We start from the raw sequence: 19782 nt of genomic DNA, 5'->3' as shown, positions 1-19782 counted from the left end.
CTCCTCCTCTGAGCTAGAAGAGGACTTTTTGCAGCTGCAGTGCAAAGCATTCAGGCATGAGGTTGGGAGTCTTCCCTTTCTCCTCCTCCCAGAGCCTGAGTTTATATTCATTTTATAGGTCCTAGTTTTTTCTGCAGGAAGAGACAACAGGCAACCCCTCTATCCACCTTTCAACACCACTCCTGTTCTGGTGGTTCTCTAGCAATTCCTTTAAGCTGTTTCTTTTCCAGGGTGAAGGGTTCTAGACTTCACACTAATTCCTCATGTAGATGTTGATCTGTGCCTTCTGCTGCACTTCTGTGAATCTTTTCTCCATCTCTCCCTTTCCTGTGACCAGCACTGCATAGTACATGAAGTGCAGTGAATTGGAATTTTATATAGTGATCCTGTATCTTTTGCTTTGCTGTCAGCTCTTTTCCCAATCATTACCAATATTTAAGTTTCCTCTTTTGACTGCTGCTGAGCACCAACCTGATGTTCTCAGAGCACTATCTATCATTCTGTCAAAAGGTTTCCCCTGAGTAACAGAGAACACTGCAGAGATCACTATTGCAAATGTGAAATTAGGTTTTCCCCCCCCATGTATCACTTCACATTTGCCTACACTGTGTTTCACCTGCTATTTCATTGTCGAGTTTCATGATGACTTTCTGAGATTCTTGACAATTGCCCATTGCCTTTACTATTTTGAATAATTCACATCATTGATAAACTTTGTAGCTCGATGTTCAAAATTTTTCTAGGCTACCCGTGAATATGGTGTAGAAGTGAGGATCCAGCACAGACCCCTGCAACACTCCAATGGCAACCTGGGTCCATTATGAGGATTTTCTCATTTGTGCCATAGCTGATAAGTTTACCAGGTAAGGTAAGCTACTTCACCACCTTTTTTTTTTGTTTGTTTTGTTTTCTTTGTTCTCAAAATGCTTTTTTTAGGAGAAGCCAGAGAATAAACACTGGCCATCATAGCATTTTTTGTTAAAGATGACAGGACAGAGGAAATCTCGTGTGGCAATGTTAAGGTTTTCAGTTTATCAATGACAAGATGAGAAGTACCACAAACCCCAAAAGTAATTTCCTTAAAAAGGAAAGCAAGCAGGGTAGAAATATCACAAAAAACAGCTGATATCCAGGCAGATAGGAACATTACCACCAGAAAAGCTTTGCCATCCATCCTCTCATGTGAATGACACAAGGTATGATGGGGCTGGTACATGCACCACGTTCAGTGGAACTTGTGGGTACGGTTCCTGAAAAGAGAAAGTGCAATGGCATCTGTCTGGTTATTATTCAGATTCTTCCAGCACAGATTTATCATCTGCTTTAAAAGTATTTAAGGTGCTTGACAAGATGCATAATGCAACAGAAACAAATCAGCAACTTTCTAGTCTGCAAAATTTTATTAAGCAACAGCTGGACAACTCTTACAACTCCAAATCATCAAGGAAAAATAGGGCAATCAGTCCATCTCTCAATCATGTAGACAGTAAAGAATCTGGACAAACCACACTTTTATAGGGAAACCAACAATACTTCCTAGGCACCTCCTGCAAAATCTATTACACAAGATACATAAAAGGAGAGGAAGATCAGGGTAGTTTTTAAGTACAATGGAAACCAAGTATACCACGGTATATTCAGGAGGAAAAAAAAAAAAGGAGATTAAAAAAATATAATTAAAAAATAGTCTAGGTAAGTAAAGTTCACAAATGGTATACCAAATTTTCAAAAGCATTAAGAAAAACATGCTGGGCTTGCTCACTTAAGAATGCATGCACCTGCATGACTTTATGCTCATTAAATTTAAAAGAAAAATTAAAAACCAAAACCAAACCAAACAAAAAAAAAAAAAAAAAGAAGAAGAAGAAGAGAAAAAAATCCCAAATCACTTTCAAAGTTATAGTACCAAAATAATGCATTTATAAACAAATGCAACTCCCCTTCTTTTTCAGGAAACACTACAGTGCCTTTTCAATCGAATGCATCCCCATGCTATTCCACAACACCATATATTTTATCTACAATAAACAACGAGGTCTTGAACAGACATACCCTTCCCCAAACACACAACACAGAAACAGAAAAAGAAGCAGCGAATGCTGAATAGTGAAACAGAAATGAAAAGCAACCAAAGGCAAATCAAGTATCAAGCAAACTGAAGAAACAAAGGGCAAGTTAGAAAAGTTCTGAATAAATAGCTTCAAATAACATAGGTAAGAATTACTGGCCGAGCATTATTCCTGTGAAATACTTGGAACTCAGGTGTCCACACACTGTTCCAAAATGTTTCTCTTTCATTATTACTTTAATCTTTATCTGTATCTTAAGCCACCTACTTGGCCAGTCAGATAAAATTCAAAGAAAATTGTCAACCTTTGTCAGGATTTAGAATTGCTGAATCAGTCCATGTTTTAATACTGTAAACCAGAGGATTAAGAACAGACTGGCGGGCTTTGACATCACACCATCTAAGTTTTCATTGAACACTCTGGATAGGTAAGTATTTGGTGTTCTCATTTATTTAACTTTGTCTTACAAAAGAATGTTTTATTAATCCTGCAGTCAGCTTTGTTTCAGCAAACCAGTGCACTTGCATAGTGCTCCCAAACAATCAATTTGCCTCGAAACACAAATTTCTCATTACAGATTCATTTGCAAAATCGAAAGTTAAAGGGTGAAGCTTTTAGTTTTCTTAGCAAGAATTGCTTCACTGAATCTTATTTCATTCTTTTGTTTCATTAATTGCTTTTGCCTTAAAAAGTTTTACCCAAAGAACCACCCAAAGAAACTCCTGATATATCTTCAGTAATATCAGGCAACAAGGAAAGCAGTCTTTTCATCTTAAAAACATCTCTGTGGGACTTCTTAAGAAGAAAATTAAATAAATACAAAGACAAAATAATTCACATAGACCACTGTTCACGAGTAGTAATTAATTTTATTCCTTTGAGAATGGTGCATGTAAATTCCAATCCTGTAAAGAGGACCTGTGGTGCCCCCCTGCAGACTACTCCTGAGGGCAGCAAGACACTAAATTGGTATTTACTAATGAAGGTTTGTGCCTTGAAGGAGAAGAGACATGAACACAAAAACCAATTTGTCTCCTAGAATTTTCCCATTTTTGTAAGCAGTATAGGTGACTTGCTCTCTTAACACTGGGAAAGCTATTATGCCACTCTCTAAATAACATAAACAGCTTGCCCTCCTGTCCTGTGATGGAATCCTACAAATGGGAATAGAAGTCAAAAATCTGAATGACTACTCTGTGGCCAGGATTTTACTTCTAGCATTCTTAAAGGGGGGTTATACAGAGCCGTCAACATGGCTAATGGATAATGCTCCATGATTTCCTTGAGTGGATATGTATGGAGCATACAAGTCATCTTTACCTTATAGTCACACAGTAATGGGGAAGTGCCTTTTGGGTTGGATTCTGGTCTCTTATGTATCTTGGTGTAACCAGGTAGTGAGGCTGGAAGTCGGCCCTCTGTCAGCATGCCACACAAGGGTCTCATCTCTTACCAATCTCTAAGTCTGATTTAGTGGTCTGGAGTAATTTGGGCCCCGCAGACATGCAATTCCTAACTGCTGCTCTGGAAACACATTCTTAAAAGTTAATGAAAGTTTACTGTGTCTTCTCTCCCCTTTCATTTCATCAAATCAGATTTTGCACTTTCTGCAATTTTTATATGAAGATGTAAAATGTTTCTGAGAGGTAAGAGGGCACCATGGTAACATAGGATCACACACATCAGGCTGCAAAAAGCAAATGCACAGAAATTGTCTGAGGCAACAGTCAGGCAAGCTCCAAAATCTGTCTGTAATTTCTGAGAGGACACTAAAAAGACACTTCAAGGAAAGCCTGGATGTATGGAAAGTTTAGGCTGAAGGCTTCAGGAAAGTTAGGTATCCTTGTCTGACACTTGCAGACCTTCATGCTTTTTCATAAAAACACTGTTTTACATGTGGCTGCATCACAGGAAACCTTTGTGACTGAGATTAACCTGTGTGCACATTTACTGATATTCAGGCAGCCCATGGCACTTGTTACTGCGGTCTCTGGAACTGAGTGCAAAATTGCTAATGTGGTAATTCCTTTTTTTTCCCCTCTGTTACCCCTCACCTTCTCATAGTTTCAGGATGTTGCAGAAACATGGATTCTTACTGTTTAAAGCTAAAATTTGCCATTCCATTTATGCCAGACTTTAAATATCAATTTTTAGATTCCGTTCAAGATAATAATATTTCAAGGACATTATTTTTCAAAATTATCAGGTTTTTGGTTTCATCCCTTTGCAACTCCAGCAGAGCAGATTCTGACTTCAGATGGACACCGTGGCTGCTGGCTGGCATTGGGGCTCTCTCTGCCCAAAGCTGCTGCAGCCAAACTCCATGGCAGCTTCATGCTGCTCTTGGAGCAGACCTAGAAGGATGAGTGGAGAACACCTGCTCCAACAGGTCTCCTGTGGAGCGTCTTGAAGAGGCAAAGCTGCTGCAGGCAACGTCAGGGCACAGCTCCAGGAGCTCCGTGCAGCACTGCCAGAAGCACTGTGGTGGTGCTGGAAGCAGCTGAGCCCAGCTGCAGAAGGAGCACTATTAGGCTGAGCAGAGGAAAATGCTTCAGAGGAAACTGCTACACTATTCCTTGTGCCTCAGCTGATTCCAAGCTAGTTTGCTTGTACCTCCACCTGTGGAGGATGGAACTGTGGATGAACTGTGTCATCACCAAACCCTACTGAACTACAGTGACCTCCTTACAAACAGCCCGTGTAGTTACACCCTCTCTTATCACGTAACCCACCTTATCTTGTACCTCAACAAAAAGCAAACCATGCCTTCTATTTTTAAAGCCACTCCCAACCAGAGTATAGTTAAAAATAAAGAAGGAAAACAGGACAGATTTCTGCAGGTCCTAAAGAACTCACCTAGACTCTTTGTAGTCTGCATAGTTCTCCAAAGCAAACTTGTTGCGTTTAGCTGCCAAAAAATATTTTTGCCTGCATTATGAAGTTTTTACATATTATCCAGCAAAACCAGGTCTTCCTATAAGCATTTTTAATTTCTTGCAGCAAAATATAACTGCTAGTAAACAATTGCTTACAAAGATGCTCTTTAAATATAAATAAGTGTGTAGAACTCACTGATACATAGTAAAAAAATAATCCCTAAAACACTCATTACATTATGCAAGAAAAATAATTTGTTTTTTGGACATTAACAGGAAATCTGCATTAAATTATCTTCAAAAAAACCCACTCAAAACTCCCTACAGAAAAATCAAACCCAAACTAAAAATAAACAAAAAACCAACCCAAAAGAAACAAAACAAACTCCCTAGACTGTTAAAATTATTGCACAACTGAAAAAAATAAGCTTTGGAAAAAACATCCTTTACATCTTTTCAGTGGAAATTACTGCATGTATAAAATTACTAGATATTTCTCAACACTTTGCTACATTCTTCCTAGCAGTACTCAAGTTACCTACAGAAAAACTGGGTTTTACTAACAAAATTGAAAATGTAACATCTATCTTTTGGCTAAATGCAATAACATTCTTCACAATTTAAGTGATTAAGTGGGGATATTCTTACTTGCTTCCTATATTGTATCTCAATTGAAAATAAAATGACTTTCACTTGTTATTTTTATAATTTAGGATCCAGTTGCACACCCACATTTCTCTGTATTTACCATTCCTTTAATTGAAATTCTATGTATTTGAGAGTATTTTCTCTCTCTAATATTGGGGATGCTCTACATATTAAAATCCTTAAAGAGACCCGGCTAAATTATTTTCAAAAATAAAAAAGACTATCTTATCTTATAGAATTTTCTGACAAGTAAATGGAAAGGATGTTGGAAATAGCATTTATTTTCCCAATTATTTGGCAATTATTTCTTGTTCTTTGCTGGGGCAGAAACCAGAGCTCTTTCTATGCCATGGCTCTTTGTGAGTGCCTTCAGATGGATGCAATCATGACCTGGACCAATGAAACCAAATTACTAACTCTGTTACTTCTTTTATTGGTTTCAATTTTTGGTTCTCCATTAGAATAAAACTACTGATAACTGGAAAAATTTGGCAATAAACAAAGTGAAGAGGAATACTATTCTCTGGAAGGTTAAAGAAACTGCAAGCAGAAGTCCTTATTTAGATTAGATTTTCTTCATGAAAGAACATTCACATTGTTTCCACGTCCTGATAATTTTGGCTGGTGATGTTCTTCCAGCTGAGTATTTCTGACATATGACTAAGTGGCCCTTCCCTCAGCAAGCAAACAAGCCAGCCCTGGTATGTTTATTGTCTTACAGTGTTCACTGTGTGCCTGTCAAACACTAATTAGGGTACAGCTGGTTAGCACAGACCTTAGGGCAGGTGAGGCCTCTCATCAGCCAATTTCCCTCCTTGTGTACTGGAATCAGCGGACTAAGAATTCAACCTTCTGTTTTTACAGTATGTAACTCAATATAGACAAAGGGCTTAATAGTGTTTCTTCAATAAAAACCAACAAGTGAAACATTTCCATTGATTTTCAAGGGGCCAGAACCAAATCTATTTCAGTTCCTCTGCTCCATACACATTATACATAGAGGCACTCAAACTGCTGAATAAATCAAGCACGTGAAAAAGAACACAAGTGGGCCCAGAAAATAAAAGAAAACAAAATTAATTAAAGAAAACAACAATGTGATAGATACCAAGGGTAAAGTTGAGCCTGACCATTCCCACACACAAGCAGAAGCTGCCAGGCTTTGGGATAATACAGGCATAATACCATATACTGCCCCATTCCTTCCTTCCTACTTCTCCTTCCTCCCTCCAATGACATCATCTCACAGGTGGTTTTTCCTGGACCTACCCTGTGAGGCATTATCCAATCTAACTTATCACCTCCCCTGGCAACTCTCTGAAACTCTACTGGCATTGCTCCTCTGTGCTGTACAGCTCTGGAAACCTCAGCAGAGCACAAGTTAGCAGCTCACTGCATATTGGCAATTTCTACTACAGCAGGGTCTTATGTGAAATGTTCTTCTAGAACAAATCAAACACAACACGCATTGGCCCTACTACCAGGACTCAAGAAAAACAAAGAGAAAATCACACGTATTCATCTCAAGTTATAGGGGCTTTTTCAAGTAAAGAAGCTAAACCGTGGATGAAAGACAAAGCAGCTCTTGACATCTCAACCAGCATATCTTTCCCAGTGATCTTTAACTTCAAAAGATCAATTTTTACAAAAATCTGCTGTGATGTTTTGTAATCTAATGTCCATATAATTATATGAGTAGTTTGGGGGTTTGTATATTACTGGTGAAACTATTTCCATATCAAAACATATTCTGTAGCAAAATGCTGACAATGAGGAAAGAGAAAAAAAGCAAGTAAACGTGTGCACAACACATTGACAACAAAGAAACTCTTCTGTGCAAGCAACCTTCTGAAATGCTCAACATGTCCACATGTGCACCACAGAGAACTGCACAGTCATACTACTGGTATTAAGCTTTCCTTTCACAATCCATGTAGACACTGTCTTCCTGCTTTTAGCTGTAACAAGTGGCAAGGTGGGTGACAAAAGACATGATTCTGTCCAATTTTTCCTTTCTCTTTCAACTCATTTGTTCGCCAGCCAGCCATGATGTTGTTTCCTGCAGTGAATTTGCTTCCCTGATGAAATGTCTTCTTGTAATGACTTGCTACACTTCTGTCTCCTTCCTAATTCAAGCACTGTTGTAGAACTTGATTGATACTGATTGCTAAGAGGACTGAATGCACTGGGTCTTCTCATTTGCTGGTAAAGCTTTGTTTACATGGTGTAAACACACTGAAATGAGGAGCAAGCACAGGCACGGCCTCAGAGGTACATCTGATCACACTGTACCTCTCCCAGCTAGAGGCCAAATTATAGAATACTGCTGAACAATGTGAACAAAAAAGCGACACTCATGATTATTTCCTCTCCAGTTTTTTGTCACCTACTGAAGGATGTTTATGCCACTAACAAAAGAAGCAGTGCTTGCAACTGCTCCTCTGTTTTCTGTCACCTACTGCAAGATGTTTATCCCCCCTAACAGCATACAAAACAAGCAGACGTCAACTTCTTTGATACAGTAGGTTTTTAAACCCTGGTTCTAGCCAGGACAGAGTTAATTTTTGCAGTAGCCCGGAGAGGGAATGGCTACAACCCAGAGGTTATTCTATACCACCTCCCATCATTTTCTGGGGCCATGGGAAGGCTCCCATAGTGTGGCAGCACAGTCAGGTATTGGCAGAGACTCTCCCGTGGTGAGGACACGCGTGTGAATCCTTCACCTCTCATGCACTCTGTTATTAACATTGCTGCTGTTACTGTTTGCTTTCTTATTTCACTGCTGTCTGCAGTAAATCGTTCTTCTCTCTACCTGTGATCTTTACCTTTTGTGCCTCCAATTCTCCTCTCCATCCAACTCAGGGAAGGGAAAAGGGGAGGGGGCAGTGAGCGAGTGGTGCATGGTTTGGAGTGCTTTGGTGGAAACACTAAATTGGAGAAAACCATTCCTAAACCATGACAAACACCCACTGGAAACAATTTTTTCTCTTCTGAGTAATACATCACTGTTTATAAATTAAAAGTTTACCTACATAAGCCTCCTTGGAACCTGTGGCGCTCAGTTAATAGCAGGTATCAGAGAAGAAACACATGTCTTCAAGTATTATAGCTTCTTGTTTTTACTTTTTTTGCTGCTATCACTGATGTTTTAGTAGTAGAAGTACAAACTGGACCAGAAAAAAGTCATGTTCCCTGTTTTTAAAAAAACAGCATGAGATAATGCAGTCCATCAAAAAGAGCAGTCTGTTTTAATCCCCCCATGAGCTTACATCAGCTACTGTAGCACACACAGCAGAACCACCACAACAAGCCAAAAGCCACACTTCTCCACGTAACACTGAATGGTTCTCAACCCTTTGCTCTTTCTGAGACCCAGCACAATGCTTGAAAAGAAAAAGAAACCAGAAAACAAACAAGCTAACAAACAAACAAACAAACAGAAAACAGCCCCCCACCCTCCACCCCATGACTGATTAGAGTTAATGCCCTTCTGGTGGGCACCAAGAGACTTTTCCAGTTTTACTGCCTTCTTAACTCCCAGGCATCTCTGCACACCTAAAGCAGGCTGCCCTGACATTTTCCATTTGGACTTTATGAGAAGGTTAACATTTTCCTCTCTCCAGTCTCTGCTTTTTCATTTGAGGCGTTGAGTCACATTAGCCAGAGCAACAGCAAAGGCTTGCACTGCAGAAAATGGATACTGAAAGTCCAAAATGTAAGCATTGCCATCAATTCTTCCAAACTGCATCACCTGGGAAGCAGGGGAAGAGGAAAAGGAAAGGAAAAGAGAACAAGGTCAAAAAAAATGAACCACAGAAAAGGAAACAGAAAAGAGAATAAGAGCCAATTTTTTCTGCTTTGTAGGAACAACCCCCCCCTTCTCAGGTGGTATGACTGGAGCTACAGACAGAATGGGGTATGATGCCAAAGAACAGTGAGAGTACTGTACTTTTCGTCTGTATAGAGTATTTGACTGCAATATTTCACCCCACAGAGTAAACTGGTAAAATATGCCAGACTGCATACAGCATTGATTTAAGTAGCTTGTCACTTCAGCAGATATGGGTACACCTGTATCATGCTTCCTGCAGGAAAGTATCAGTCTCTCCCTTGGTAATATCCTACCATCAACCCATCAGGAAAACAGATTTTGTTTTCAAAGAAAGGAGCTCTCAGGGAAGGGGAATAACCAATTTCCCTACTCTAGCATTTCACAGCTGATAAGGTGTTCATTCTTTGCAGTTCTGTTTCCCTCTGCATAAATATCTTCACTAGCACATAATTACAACAAGAATGAATTAGCAAAGGGGCAGTGAGAGCTGTCTGAACTGCAAAAAAAGCAAAACTAGTTGGGTTGTTCATGGCTCTTCCACAGGGAACATCTGAAGTTTGGCCTACTATTACTGGTTTTTCATGCACTTCATCGGAAATCCAGATTTTATTTGCTGTACAGCGAAGATCCTTGAGCTAGACTGAGGACTGACTGTGCAAGTCAAGGCAGGCTTTGTTACCCCCAGCAAGAAAAAAACCCTTGGTTGGATGGTTTTGCACAGCTGCCCATGGGGACATATCCATAGCCATTTAACTGAAGAAGAAAGGGGTACATATAGCTCTGATCGCTGCCTTTGAGCTGTTGTTACATACAAGCAAAACCAGAAGACTTCCACTGGTCATGCAGGTTGGATACTTAAGACGTCTAACTCCCAACTTAAATCAGAGGAAGTTGAGAGCCTTGACATCTTTAGTAAGCCAGAAGTGACTTACAGCTGGACAAGGGAATATGAGTCTCCTGAATCTCAGCCCAGCATCCTGCTAATTAGCACTGCTTACAAGCCTGGATTAGGTGTAGTAGTAGTAACATACCACTCTGGCCTAAATTAAATGTTTTGATTTTTTGAAGTAGCCATTGATCCTTCTATCCACAGGCAGTTCAAAAGCGGCCCAGGAGCACTGTGCTTTGGGGTGGGTCAGTGTCTCCCTCCTCTAGCATTAAGAGCCAACCCCAGGGGCCTGGTAGCTGCTCACAAGTAGAAAATTTGACATGAAGGGAAGCTAACTGCCTTAGCTACGTGCTGCTTGGCTATGTGAGCAGGGCAAGAAGGGAGCAGCGTTCACTCAATTAGCTGCCATCCACAACCATCACTGATGGCAAGTGCAACTACCCCTGTGGAGAGCTATCGTGTTAATTACAAAACCTTCAGCAGTGAGAGCCAGCCAGACTAAAGGAGGCCCTTGTTCCCATGTCTGACTGCAGTAAGTCCTAACATATTTTGTGTATTTACTTTACAGCTGAACTTCACCCTACGTGCTGAACTTAGACCTTTGACAGCTGTTTTTTATCAACCATATGGCAAAGCTTTTTTTCATGGAACAGCTGACACAAGCAAGAGGCACTCTGCAGCATGAGTGACAGCTTATTCCTGGCATAGCTCTCCCACATCCTGGCTGCCATTCCAGCAAATGTGTGCCAACCCTTCCTACCTGTCGTCCTTCCAGCTCAATCTGGAAGTTTTTTGCCGACTCCTGGGTCACGCGTCCTCCAAAGTCCAGCTGGTAGACTTGTGTTGCCTCGTTCCACAGCGGCTGCTTGTTGGCCATCACATACACAAAGCCTTGGCTTCCCAGTCGCCCATCCTCCTTCTCACTGGCCTTCCGGCACTTGAATTCATCCAGCTCACTGGCTGTCCTCAAACTCCTTTTAGTTTTCCAACCTTTTTTACTGCCCTGGCTCTGGTTCATCAGTTCATCTCCACTGATAAAAAGCTCCGGCTCACTCTCCGAACTGTCCTGAAACTCATTTGTCTTGTTTAGTTTCTTGGACTTCAGCTGATCTTTTTGGCTCTTGACCTTCTTCTTCTCCCTCCCCAGCCGAGGGCTGGCTATCAGTGAATTGAAGTCAGTCAGTGTCCTTGCCTCCTTTTTGACCTTGCCCTCAGTGATAGCCTGCACATTTCCTTCCTCGGCTCGACTGTCCAGGCGTTTCCGGCTCTTCTTGCCAAATTTGTCTGTCCTTTGAGGAACAGGGCTTTCTGTCAAGGAGAGCACCTCCTGGAAAGTGTCTGCCGTCTCCACCATTACCTCTGTGCCCACGTGGCCCTGCAGCTCTGCTGGCGGGGGAGACATCACCGGCTTCTCCACCACGAGGAGCGGCTTGGGGGGCAGGGTGCCCTGGGGGTTCTGCACGGGTGGGCAGGCGCTGTAGGAGCTCCACGGGTGCAAGGCGATCGGTGGCAGCTGTAAACTAGAGCAAGTGCTGCTTCCCGGGTACATGGGCGGCAAAGGGCAATAGGGGAGGCTGGATGAATAACCTGGCTGAAGCACAACTGTGGGCTCCTGCTGTGCAAACTGTGTTGGGGCCAGAGCTTCTTTGGGGGAGCAGGGGGCCTGCATTCCCTGAAGGGGTGGGGCACTGTAGCTTCCTGGGTAAGGTACTCCAACCCCGTAACTCGTCTGAAAAGTGGCAGTGGGACTGGTCGGAGACTTGGGGGAAACAAATGGCACTCGAGACATATCCAGATGTTGAGCTTGACCAATGATGAGCGGAGGAGGTTTTAGAGGGTTTGGCACTGAGCTCTGAGATGTCCTTTCCTGAGGAACCCATATCTCTTCGCTCACCATAGGATCCCACTGGTACGGCGGTGGCCGTTTTACATTTAGGGTAGCCTCTGTCAAGGACACGGGTACGTGCCGTACTGATTTCTCCACTGGGCAGTGCTGAGAAAGGGCCTCATCCTCCGTGAAAGCGGAGTTGATATAATCCGCTCGGTCACGGGAATTGTCAGGCGGGCTCAGCAAGCTGTAGGAGGACTGGGAGGCCAGAGGCGAAGTACTGACAGAGTGAGCAATGACAGAGCTGTGTTGGGAGCCACTCCCTGTGCTCAGATCTGGTCTCATGCCACCAATGCTGGAAGCGCTGCTACCAGCATTGGCACTAGCGATGTTGCCCGCGCCACCAGCGCTCGCACTGCTGCTGCCGCCAGCGCCGCCACTGCTGCACTGGCTGCAGGTGTACAAGGCTGTGGGCACTCTCTGCTGGTACTGTGCTGACACAACGTTGCTCTTGGCCTTAGGGGGAAGTTGCAAGGTGGCTCTCTGACCATCCATCAGCTGAGCCATTTTCAGGGCTGCCTCTCTGCTGTTCCTCCGCAGAGTAGCATGAATGATACTGCTGTCCAGCCTCTGCGCCATGCTTCTGCCCTGGGACAGCTGGCTGGCAATGTCAGGGTAGGGCGGCGGGTCCCCGGCTGGGATGGAGTAACGGGGGACCGTGAGCCGGTTCAAGGTGGCACTGGCACAGGGCTGCTGCATCTTCTTCTCGGCAGCCGTGATGCGCAAGGTGGCGGAGCTGCCGGGGCCCGGCAGGGTGTAGGTGCTCTGGGCACAGAGCATCCTGGTGCGAGGCCGGCACACCTCCTCCACATTCCCGCTGCTGTCGAACGTCGTTATCCGCTCGTACCCCAGGGGCGTCTGGTAGTGCCCCGCCGGGTAGAGGGAGAACTCGCCCTTCTTGAGGCAGAGATCGAGGGGCGGCTGCGGGGGCCCGGGCGGGGGCGGCAGGGGGGCGGCGGGCACGGCGGGGATGGTGCCGGGGTAGGGAGGCGGCGGGTTCATCTTGTTCAGCTGCAGCTCCTGAGCGGCCCCGAAGATGACGGCGTCCCCTTCTACCAGCGGCGGCGCCGGCCGCGGGGCCTTGGCCTTGGGCGGGGGCTCGTGTTCGCGGTCGCCGTGGTCCCGCAGGTCGGCCAGGGCGATGGCGGGGGGCGCGGGGGGCGGCGGGGCGAGCGGCGGCGGGCCGGGGCGGCCCAGCTCGCCCACGGCCAGCGCCCCCGCCCCGGGGCCGGGAAAGCGGCCCGGAGCCCCCGGGAAGGGCCCCGGCCCCTCGCCCCCCGCCTCGGCCGGCGGGTTTGCCAGCACGTCCAGCTGCACGTTCTGGTTGGCGAGCAGCGACTGCACCAGGCCGATGCTCTGCGTGGGCGACATGGCCTGCGCCGAGCTGTGGATGGGCGCGATGGGGATGTTGACGGTGCAGGGCGGGCTGCTGGCGGGCGCGCCGGGGGCGCCGGGCACTGCAAGGGACAACACAGAGCGTCACCGCCGCCCCGGCCTCCGCTCCCCGCCCCAGCATCCCTCCCCTGCCGTGGCCAGGCCTGGGCCGGGGGCCGGCCCCAGTAACAGAGGGGCCTTCCAAACTGCTTGCTACCTGTGCGGACCGTGCTGCGCCCGGAGAGGCTGCTACCTCTTCCCAAAACTGGTGGATCAGACCTCAGTGGGAACACGCTGAAGCCAGCCCGTCTCCCGTGACTCCCATCGCACAAGAGCTGCTTATACCAGCTGGTGATCAGCTTTAAAGCCACTTCTCGGGAGTGACACTTCAGAGGACAAGTTGGGAGCGTGCTTTCAGCCTACACTACGATCCCCATAGACTGTCACGATATCAAGCAGCATTCACTCATCATCAGGTTTTAACTGCTTCTGCTCAAATCAATAAAAGTTTTGCTAAATCAGGACTCACTAGTTTTCAGGTAGGGACTTTCGATAGTAAATACAACAAATCAGCAAACAATTGAACAAAGCAAACGAGCAAATAAACAAAAGAAGTGGAGACTAAGAAAGTTGAAGACCTACACTGAAGACACTATATAATACCTAGTGTAAAGTTCCCAAACTCACTGAGCTGGGGAGAAATGGAGAACACAGACAATAGTTGGCAAAAGCTGAGTATAGTGGGTGACAAACCAACCAGCAATGCAAAAGGAAAGAAGCTGAAACAGAGAGAGGGGAATACGATGGAATGAAATGCAGACAAAACTTATGAAAGTTCTCAGATTTGTAAGAAAATGTGAGGAAATGGGAAGCAAAAAAGATTCAAGAAGTGGGTACTGTAGTCAGGGCGACTGCAGCATTAATGTTTGGACAGGCTGCAACCAGCAATGCATAAAGAAGCATATGTATATGAGGAAGAATTTCCCGCATGTGGTGGCATTGAAAAAGGGAAAATGTGTCAAGAAGAAATTCTCATAATTTTGAGCAGAAGCATGAAGACTGCTCAATTGTTTGCAGTTCCTTTTGCAAAAAGTGGTTGATTCCAATAGGAACTACCACTGAAAAGCTGCAACAGGAAACTGAAGACACTGGATCCAAGCAGATGTGCAGTCAAGACAGAACAAAACAGAATAAAGAGGGAAAACAGTAAATACTATATTAGAACTTCCAAGAATATTCTATGTTCTTTATTTTTTATTAAACTTCCTGTAAAAAAACCCACAGAAAATGGTGAGTTGTATCGGTAGGTCTGTGGGAGGAAAAGAGACCAAGGATCTAGTGTCATATCCAATTTTTATCCAGTTTTATACCCATATTTAAGTGTGGCAAAATCTGTGGAGACCTCTGATTTGCAAGACCAGATCATGTAAGAGATCCATTAGTCAGGACTCCTCCAAACACTGCCTAGTTCCTAATTAATTTCTAATTAAAATTCAGGTCATCTACCTATGCCCTATGATTACATTTTTGGTAACATCAGGGTTTTACCAGCATCAGTCATGAACGTGGGAGTTGTACAGACAGCACTGTGGCTACACTGGCAAATACTTATGGTAGTTCAGTTCATTCCTTTAGAGGAAGACCAACAGCCAAAGTTAACTGACCCCAAGGCAGTTCTGTGTTTCTGTGCTTGGCTGGCAGGCCATGCTTTCACCCTGATGCCTGCAGGCTTAGCAATTTAGCTGCCAGAGCCTGAGGGTTAATTGTTAGCTTGGCTTGAGCAGCCCCAAATGTTGCTGTCATTTTGCCTTATCCAACAAAATATCATTTGTTGTGGTGTTGCTTATTACTCTTGAGTGTTTAAATCCAACGTTTTCTTCATTTCTCCAATGGTTTTTAATTGATTAGCTTGCATACTTTGTAAGTGAAATCAATTCACTGTGCATTTGTCTTGCCAAATCTTTACTGACTACATTAGAAAACACCTGTCCCAAGTGTACCTCACTATGAGCATTACACTGCCCAAGAGCAGCTTTCTACCATGTTTTTTTAAATCTATCAGGTAATCATTATTTACCCTGCGATACTTTCTCCTTTAGTAGATGTTACTTTCTTTCTTTATATGCGGGCTTTAGAAAGGATAGCCCCAAAAACATTTTTGAAGATTTAAGTAGCCACCATTTACTGAGTCAGAAATACATTTTCAGAAGAAACTAGAAAGGAAAAAATGTACAAGAGGAAGGGTGTTAGAAGGACAGGGTAGCATAATTCTTTATAGCCTTCTCAAAGAGCTGTTACAAGAGTCTCTAATAATTTTCTCTCTGTTTATGTACCTGCAATTATCAGCACCATTTCATCTCTTAGTACACATTCAACCCAATTTTCAGGAAGAGATGTGAAAACTTTGTATTAACTTTTTTCTTTTCCATTTTTTTTATTACTTTCTGACAGCTTGGACTGTGTTTCATAATAGCAAATGTTGGGTACTTCTTATTAATAATATATATACGGTCACCAATGTCTCTATTATTTTCTTCAGACAGTACAGGTGAGTATCAGGTAGACAGAAATTAAGCAAGCCAAGTCCCCCAGATTGTGAAAAAAAAATGGGCTTAATTTGAAACATACAGGTATTTCTTTAAAAGTCCAGAAGACTACTCTGATGCTCGGGTCAGACAAAAGCTCTGCTGCTGTCACCAGTTGAAACCCTGGTCTGAAATAATGAGAACATTTCCATTTATTTTAGTAGATTTTAGCACTGTCCTTAACTGCTTTGCAGTGCTCACACTCCTTCCTCTTTAAAGGGTACTGGCATGACAGCCACTTCCATAGTTCCAAAAACCTGTGACTGGGCAACAAGAATCCCTCAGTGATATGAAATTCTGAAAATGTATTAATTTATCTTATTTTCTGTTAGTTAATTTTATTGGCATGATGACTTTGTTTTGGTTGGAGGAGGCCTAGAGTACTTCCAGTCCTTTCACCTCCCACATCACATCACCTGCACCCAAACCTTCTCTGCACTGCTTAAATCTTCTGCTACCTCAGTGAAGTGAAAAATTCTTCCTGATCCTGCTTTGTCTGCTGACTACTTTACTACTTTAGCCTCTTAGTAGTGATAAAAACCCAAATGAGCATTTATCACTTCTCAAAGGGTGGCTGAGTTTTATGGGAACCTGCTCTCCAACCCAAGCTCCTATCAGCCGTCTGTGCTGTGATGCCATAAGGTCTCAAGAACAGCCTGTCTGGGTTTCCAACACATTAGGATTCTGTCCTATCAAGATGCAGAATGAAAGGTTTCAGTCTGTGGAGAATTTGTAGAAAACTAAGATGAATTAGCAGATGACTTATTTCCCAATGAACTTGAAACTAAGGAGCTCTTTATGGATTATATTTTCCAAACATCATGGAAAACAATGCCCATAATAAATATCAGCCTTATTCTAACTCAGTTCTACAGGACCCCATCAGACTAAAGGATTTTGATTTGTGTGTTTACCAGAGGGGAGCATGACACAACCAACCTGACCTCCATCTAGTTTAACCCATAACATGGCAGCCTTCCAGCTCCTCCTTACCTGGTAAATCATCTTCGTCTTCGCTGAAAACATTTGGATTAAAGACAGGCATGTTAATGTAGTCCATTGAAATCTTCCGCACTTCTGGGAGATATATTGTCATTTGCCTGGGCTGCAGATGCAGCAAACTGGTTTTATATATTACTGGAGAAAGAACATAAGAAACAAAAGAAGTTTGTTACACAAATAGCATGTAAAGCTAAGGAAGAAGCAATTCAAAGCAGACAGAGGGCTATGAATATTGTTATTTACTGTATACATGTGCATGGGCGAGCCATTATTCGTCAAATCACTATGTAACACTTTGCATAAATGGGATAAAAGAGATTGTTGCTTTCAGCTATTTCTCTTTAAATGGAAATTATTTAATTACCCTGTAATTAAATAATTAATTACTTGATCTTGTATTCACATCTATTTTTATGGAAGGAAAATACTTTTTTCCATTCTACTTTTGAAACTTTTCACCACAGGATGCTACCAATTTACAGGGGAAAACTGGAAAGCTCTCAGGAAGGAAATCTGCTGACAGTTACCACATACAAAGAAATCCCACTGGGCTCAGGAAATCCCTGGGACCCAAACCATTGGAGACTGGGAGAACATTTGAAAGAAGTATCACTATGCATTTACTCTACACTTCTATCCTTCCCTATCTGCCACCAGCAGTGAGAGGATTAGAATGACCGACTGATGGTGATTCGACTGCTGATAGCGGTCCATATAGCCGCAAAAGCTATCCACCGAATTCGGCATCCAGGGCACCTTTACGTACTCCTGACCCAACTACATAATACAACATGGGACAAATCAGTTTTCTAAAGAGCTCATTAAACTGCTAGACTTGTGTTAATATTTCAGTTCAGAGCTCAGTTCTGCAGGGTGATACCCTGGTTTTTACCCAGCCTTCTTCCTTCCCATCAGGACTATTGGGCAGAGATGGCCTACCCAGAAAAAGGTTGATGGTAGACAACTGCTGCTTTTAATGATGGCTACCAGATTACTGATGCTCCAGCAGGAGAACCGTGTGATTAGGCTCTGCACTGACTTGAAGAATCTTGAGCATGAGGCCCTAATAGCTTTTTCATATAATTTGTAGCTAAATAACTATAAAAATCTGACTTTTAAAAATACTTCTATGGCAGTAACTTAAAACCTATTATTTCTACAGTCCTCTTGCAAAACCCTTTTTTTTATTTGTGTGGGTTTTGTTCCAATTAACTGTAAAAATAGAGGTCTGGGCTCAAACATTGATTTACTGTTTTATTACAAGTGAGATTTTTAGCATTTTGTTGATAGCTCATTATTGTTTTTATAGATTTTAATCTCCTTTAGATACAGTGAATTTAATAAAATCTAATTCCCACTGTACACAGAAAATCAGTGCTTTGTTAAGGAAGCCTTTTGATCACTTACAAAAAAATCTCATGGCATAACTTTCTTGTTTGTTAGAAAGAAATTGACATGCAAAAAAATCAACAGTTTACTTTTACCTGCACCAAGGTTAGTTGGTAGGAAAGCAGCCAAACCCACAATTTTAAATTTGGTTCCCCAGATATTAGATGTGACCTGAGCAAGGTAGTTGTGCTGCAAAACAAAAACAAGATCATTTTTATCTAATAAAATCTGTATCAAGGTCTAATAAAAAACTGCAGAGCAATCAAGCTATTGCAAGCGATAATGCAATTTCAGTCTATCTTGTTTTTATTGTATTGAAACAGCCTAAAGTGCCTATGTAGCAACAGTTCTACCCAGTCATTAAGAAGACTCATTCTGGTATCTTAACACCATCAGAAATGATGTATGCATCAGCCACAGGGTGATTAGAGCTATTGAAGATCTGAACAACACTTAGTGGAGAATGCCTGTTTAGTGAGAACAGGTCTGTTTTCTGGCACTTGCTGCTCCTGCCCAGCAGGACCACGGTTATTCTGTATTTCAGAGAGTGATACACCCCACCTGTTGGTTCTATGCTCGTGAATCACTTTATAGAACAATAAACAAGACAGAAATTAATTACTCATAAGAACAAACATATATTCCCCTGGAGCTCCTAAAGCAACTTCCCAAACCACTGTTGCCATGGCACGCATATTATGGGTCTGAAAGACCAACAGATTTTTCTCAAAGGCCAGGAGTTATGCTGCTAGTATCAGGAGCAGGCTCAAACCCTCAGGTCTTCTGCTGTATTCGAAGGGCTTTTGGTCCCATCTCCATGTAACTGTTTTGAATTTTTCATAAAAAGGAAAAAGCAAAATGAGAGCAGAAAAAACCAAACCAAACAAAAGAAAATTAAAATAACACAGGCTGGTATTAATGAAATATACAGCCTAGTTAGTTCTACAGCCTGCTAAGTTTCATTTAGCCGGAGGACATGAACACCACAAAGAGCACAAAGTGGTAATTCCTTTCCTTCCTTCCAATTAAGACTGTTTCATGTTAATTATGAAGCAGAACATGTGGTCCTCTGAAGCAAACATCTCTGCAATCCCTAGCAAAGCAGAGAATTATGGTGGCATTAAGATGGGTCTGAGAAATTGATGAAGTGTTTTCACATACACTTTCAAAAAGCCAACAACATCACCTAGAATAAAACCTCTCACATGGATTCACACTGACAAAAGTAAC

At 42.9% G+C, this 19782-nt stretch overlaps 1 protein-coding gene across 4 annotated transcripts in view; it reads right to left on the bottom strand.

The window, feature by feature from the left end:
- Positions 1–1381: 1381 nt before the first annotated feature.
- Positions 1382–19782, bottom strand: part of TULP4 (TUB like protein 4) — a 153229-nt gene continuing 134828 nt past the window's right edge. For all 4 annotated transcript variants that reach the window (XM_038134124.1, XM_038134126.1, XM_038134127.1 and 1 more), the window contains exons 12-15: positions 18648–18741; positions 17155–17298; positions 11075–13659; positions 1382–9344 (exon numbers count right to left, since the gene is read on the bottom strand). In XM_038134124.1, coding sequence (XP_037990052.1) covers positions 9228–9344; positions 11075–13659; positions 17155–17298; positions 18648–18741 — 2940 coding nt within the window. In that variant the 3' untranslated portion in view covers positions 1382–9227. The remainder of the gene's footprint in view (positions 9345–11074; positions 13660–17154; positions 17299–18647; positions 18742–19782) is intronic.

This window comes from Motacilla alba, chromosome 3, assembly GCF_015832195.1.
Source record: "Motacilla alba alba isolate MOTALB_02 chromosome 3, Motacilla_alba_V1.0_pri, whole genome shotgun sequence".
Taxonomy (NCBI): domain Eukaryota; kingdom Metazoa; phylum Chordata; class Aves; order Passeriformes; family Motacillidae; genus Motacilla; species Motacilla alba.
The sequence above is the reverse complement of the archived record's forward strand: the minus strand, read 5'-3'. Positions and strand labels throughout refer to the sequence as shown.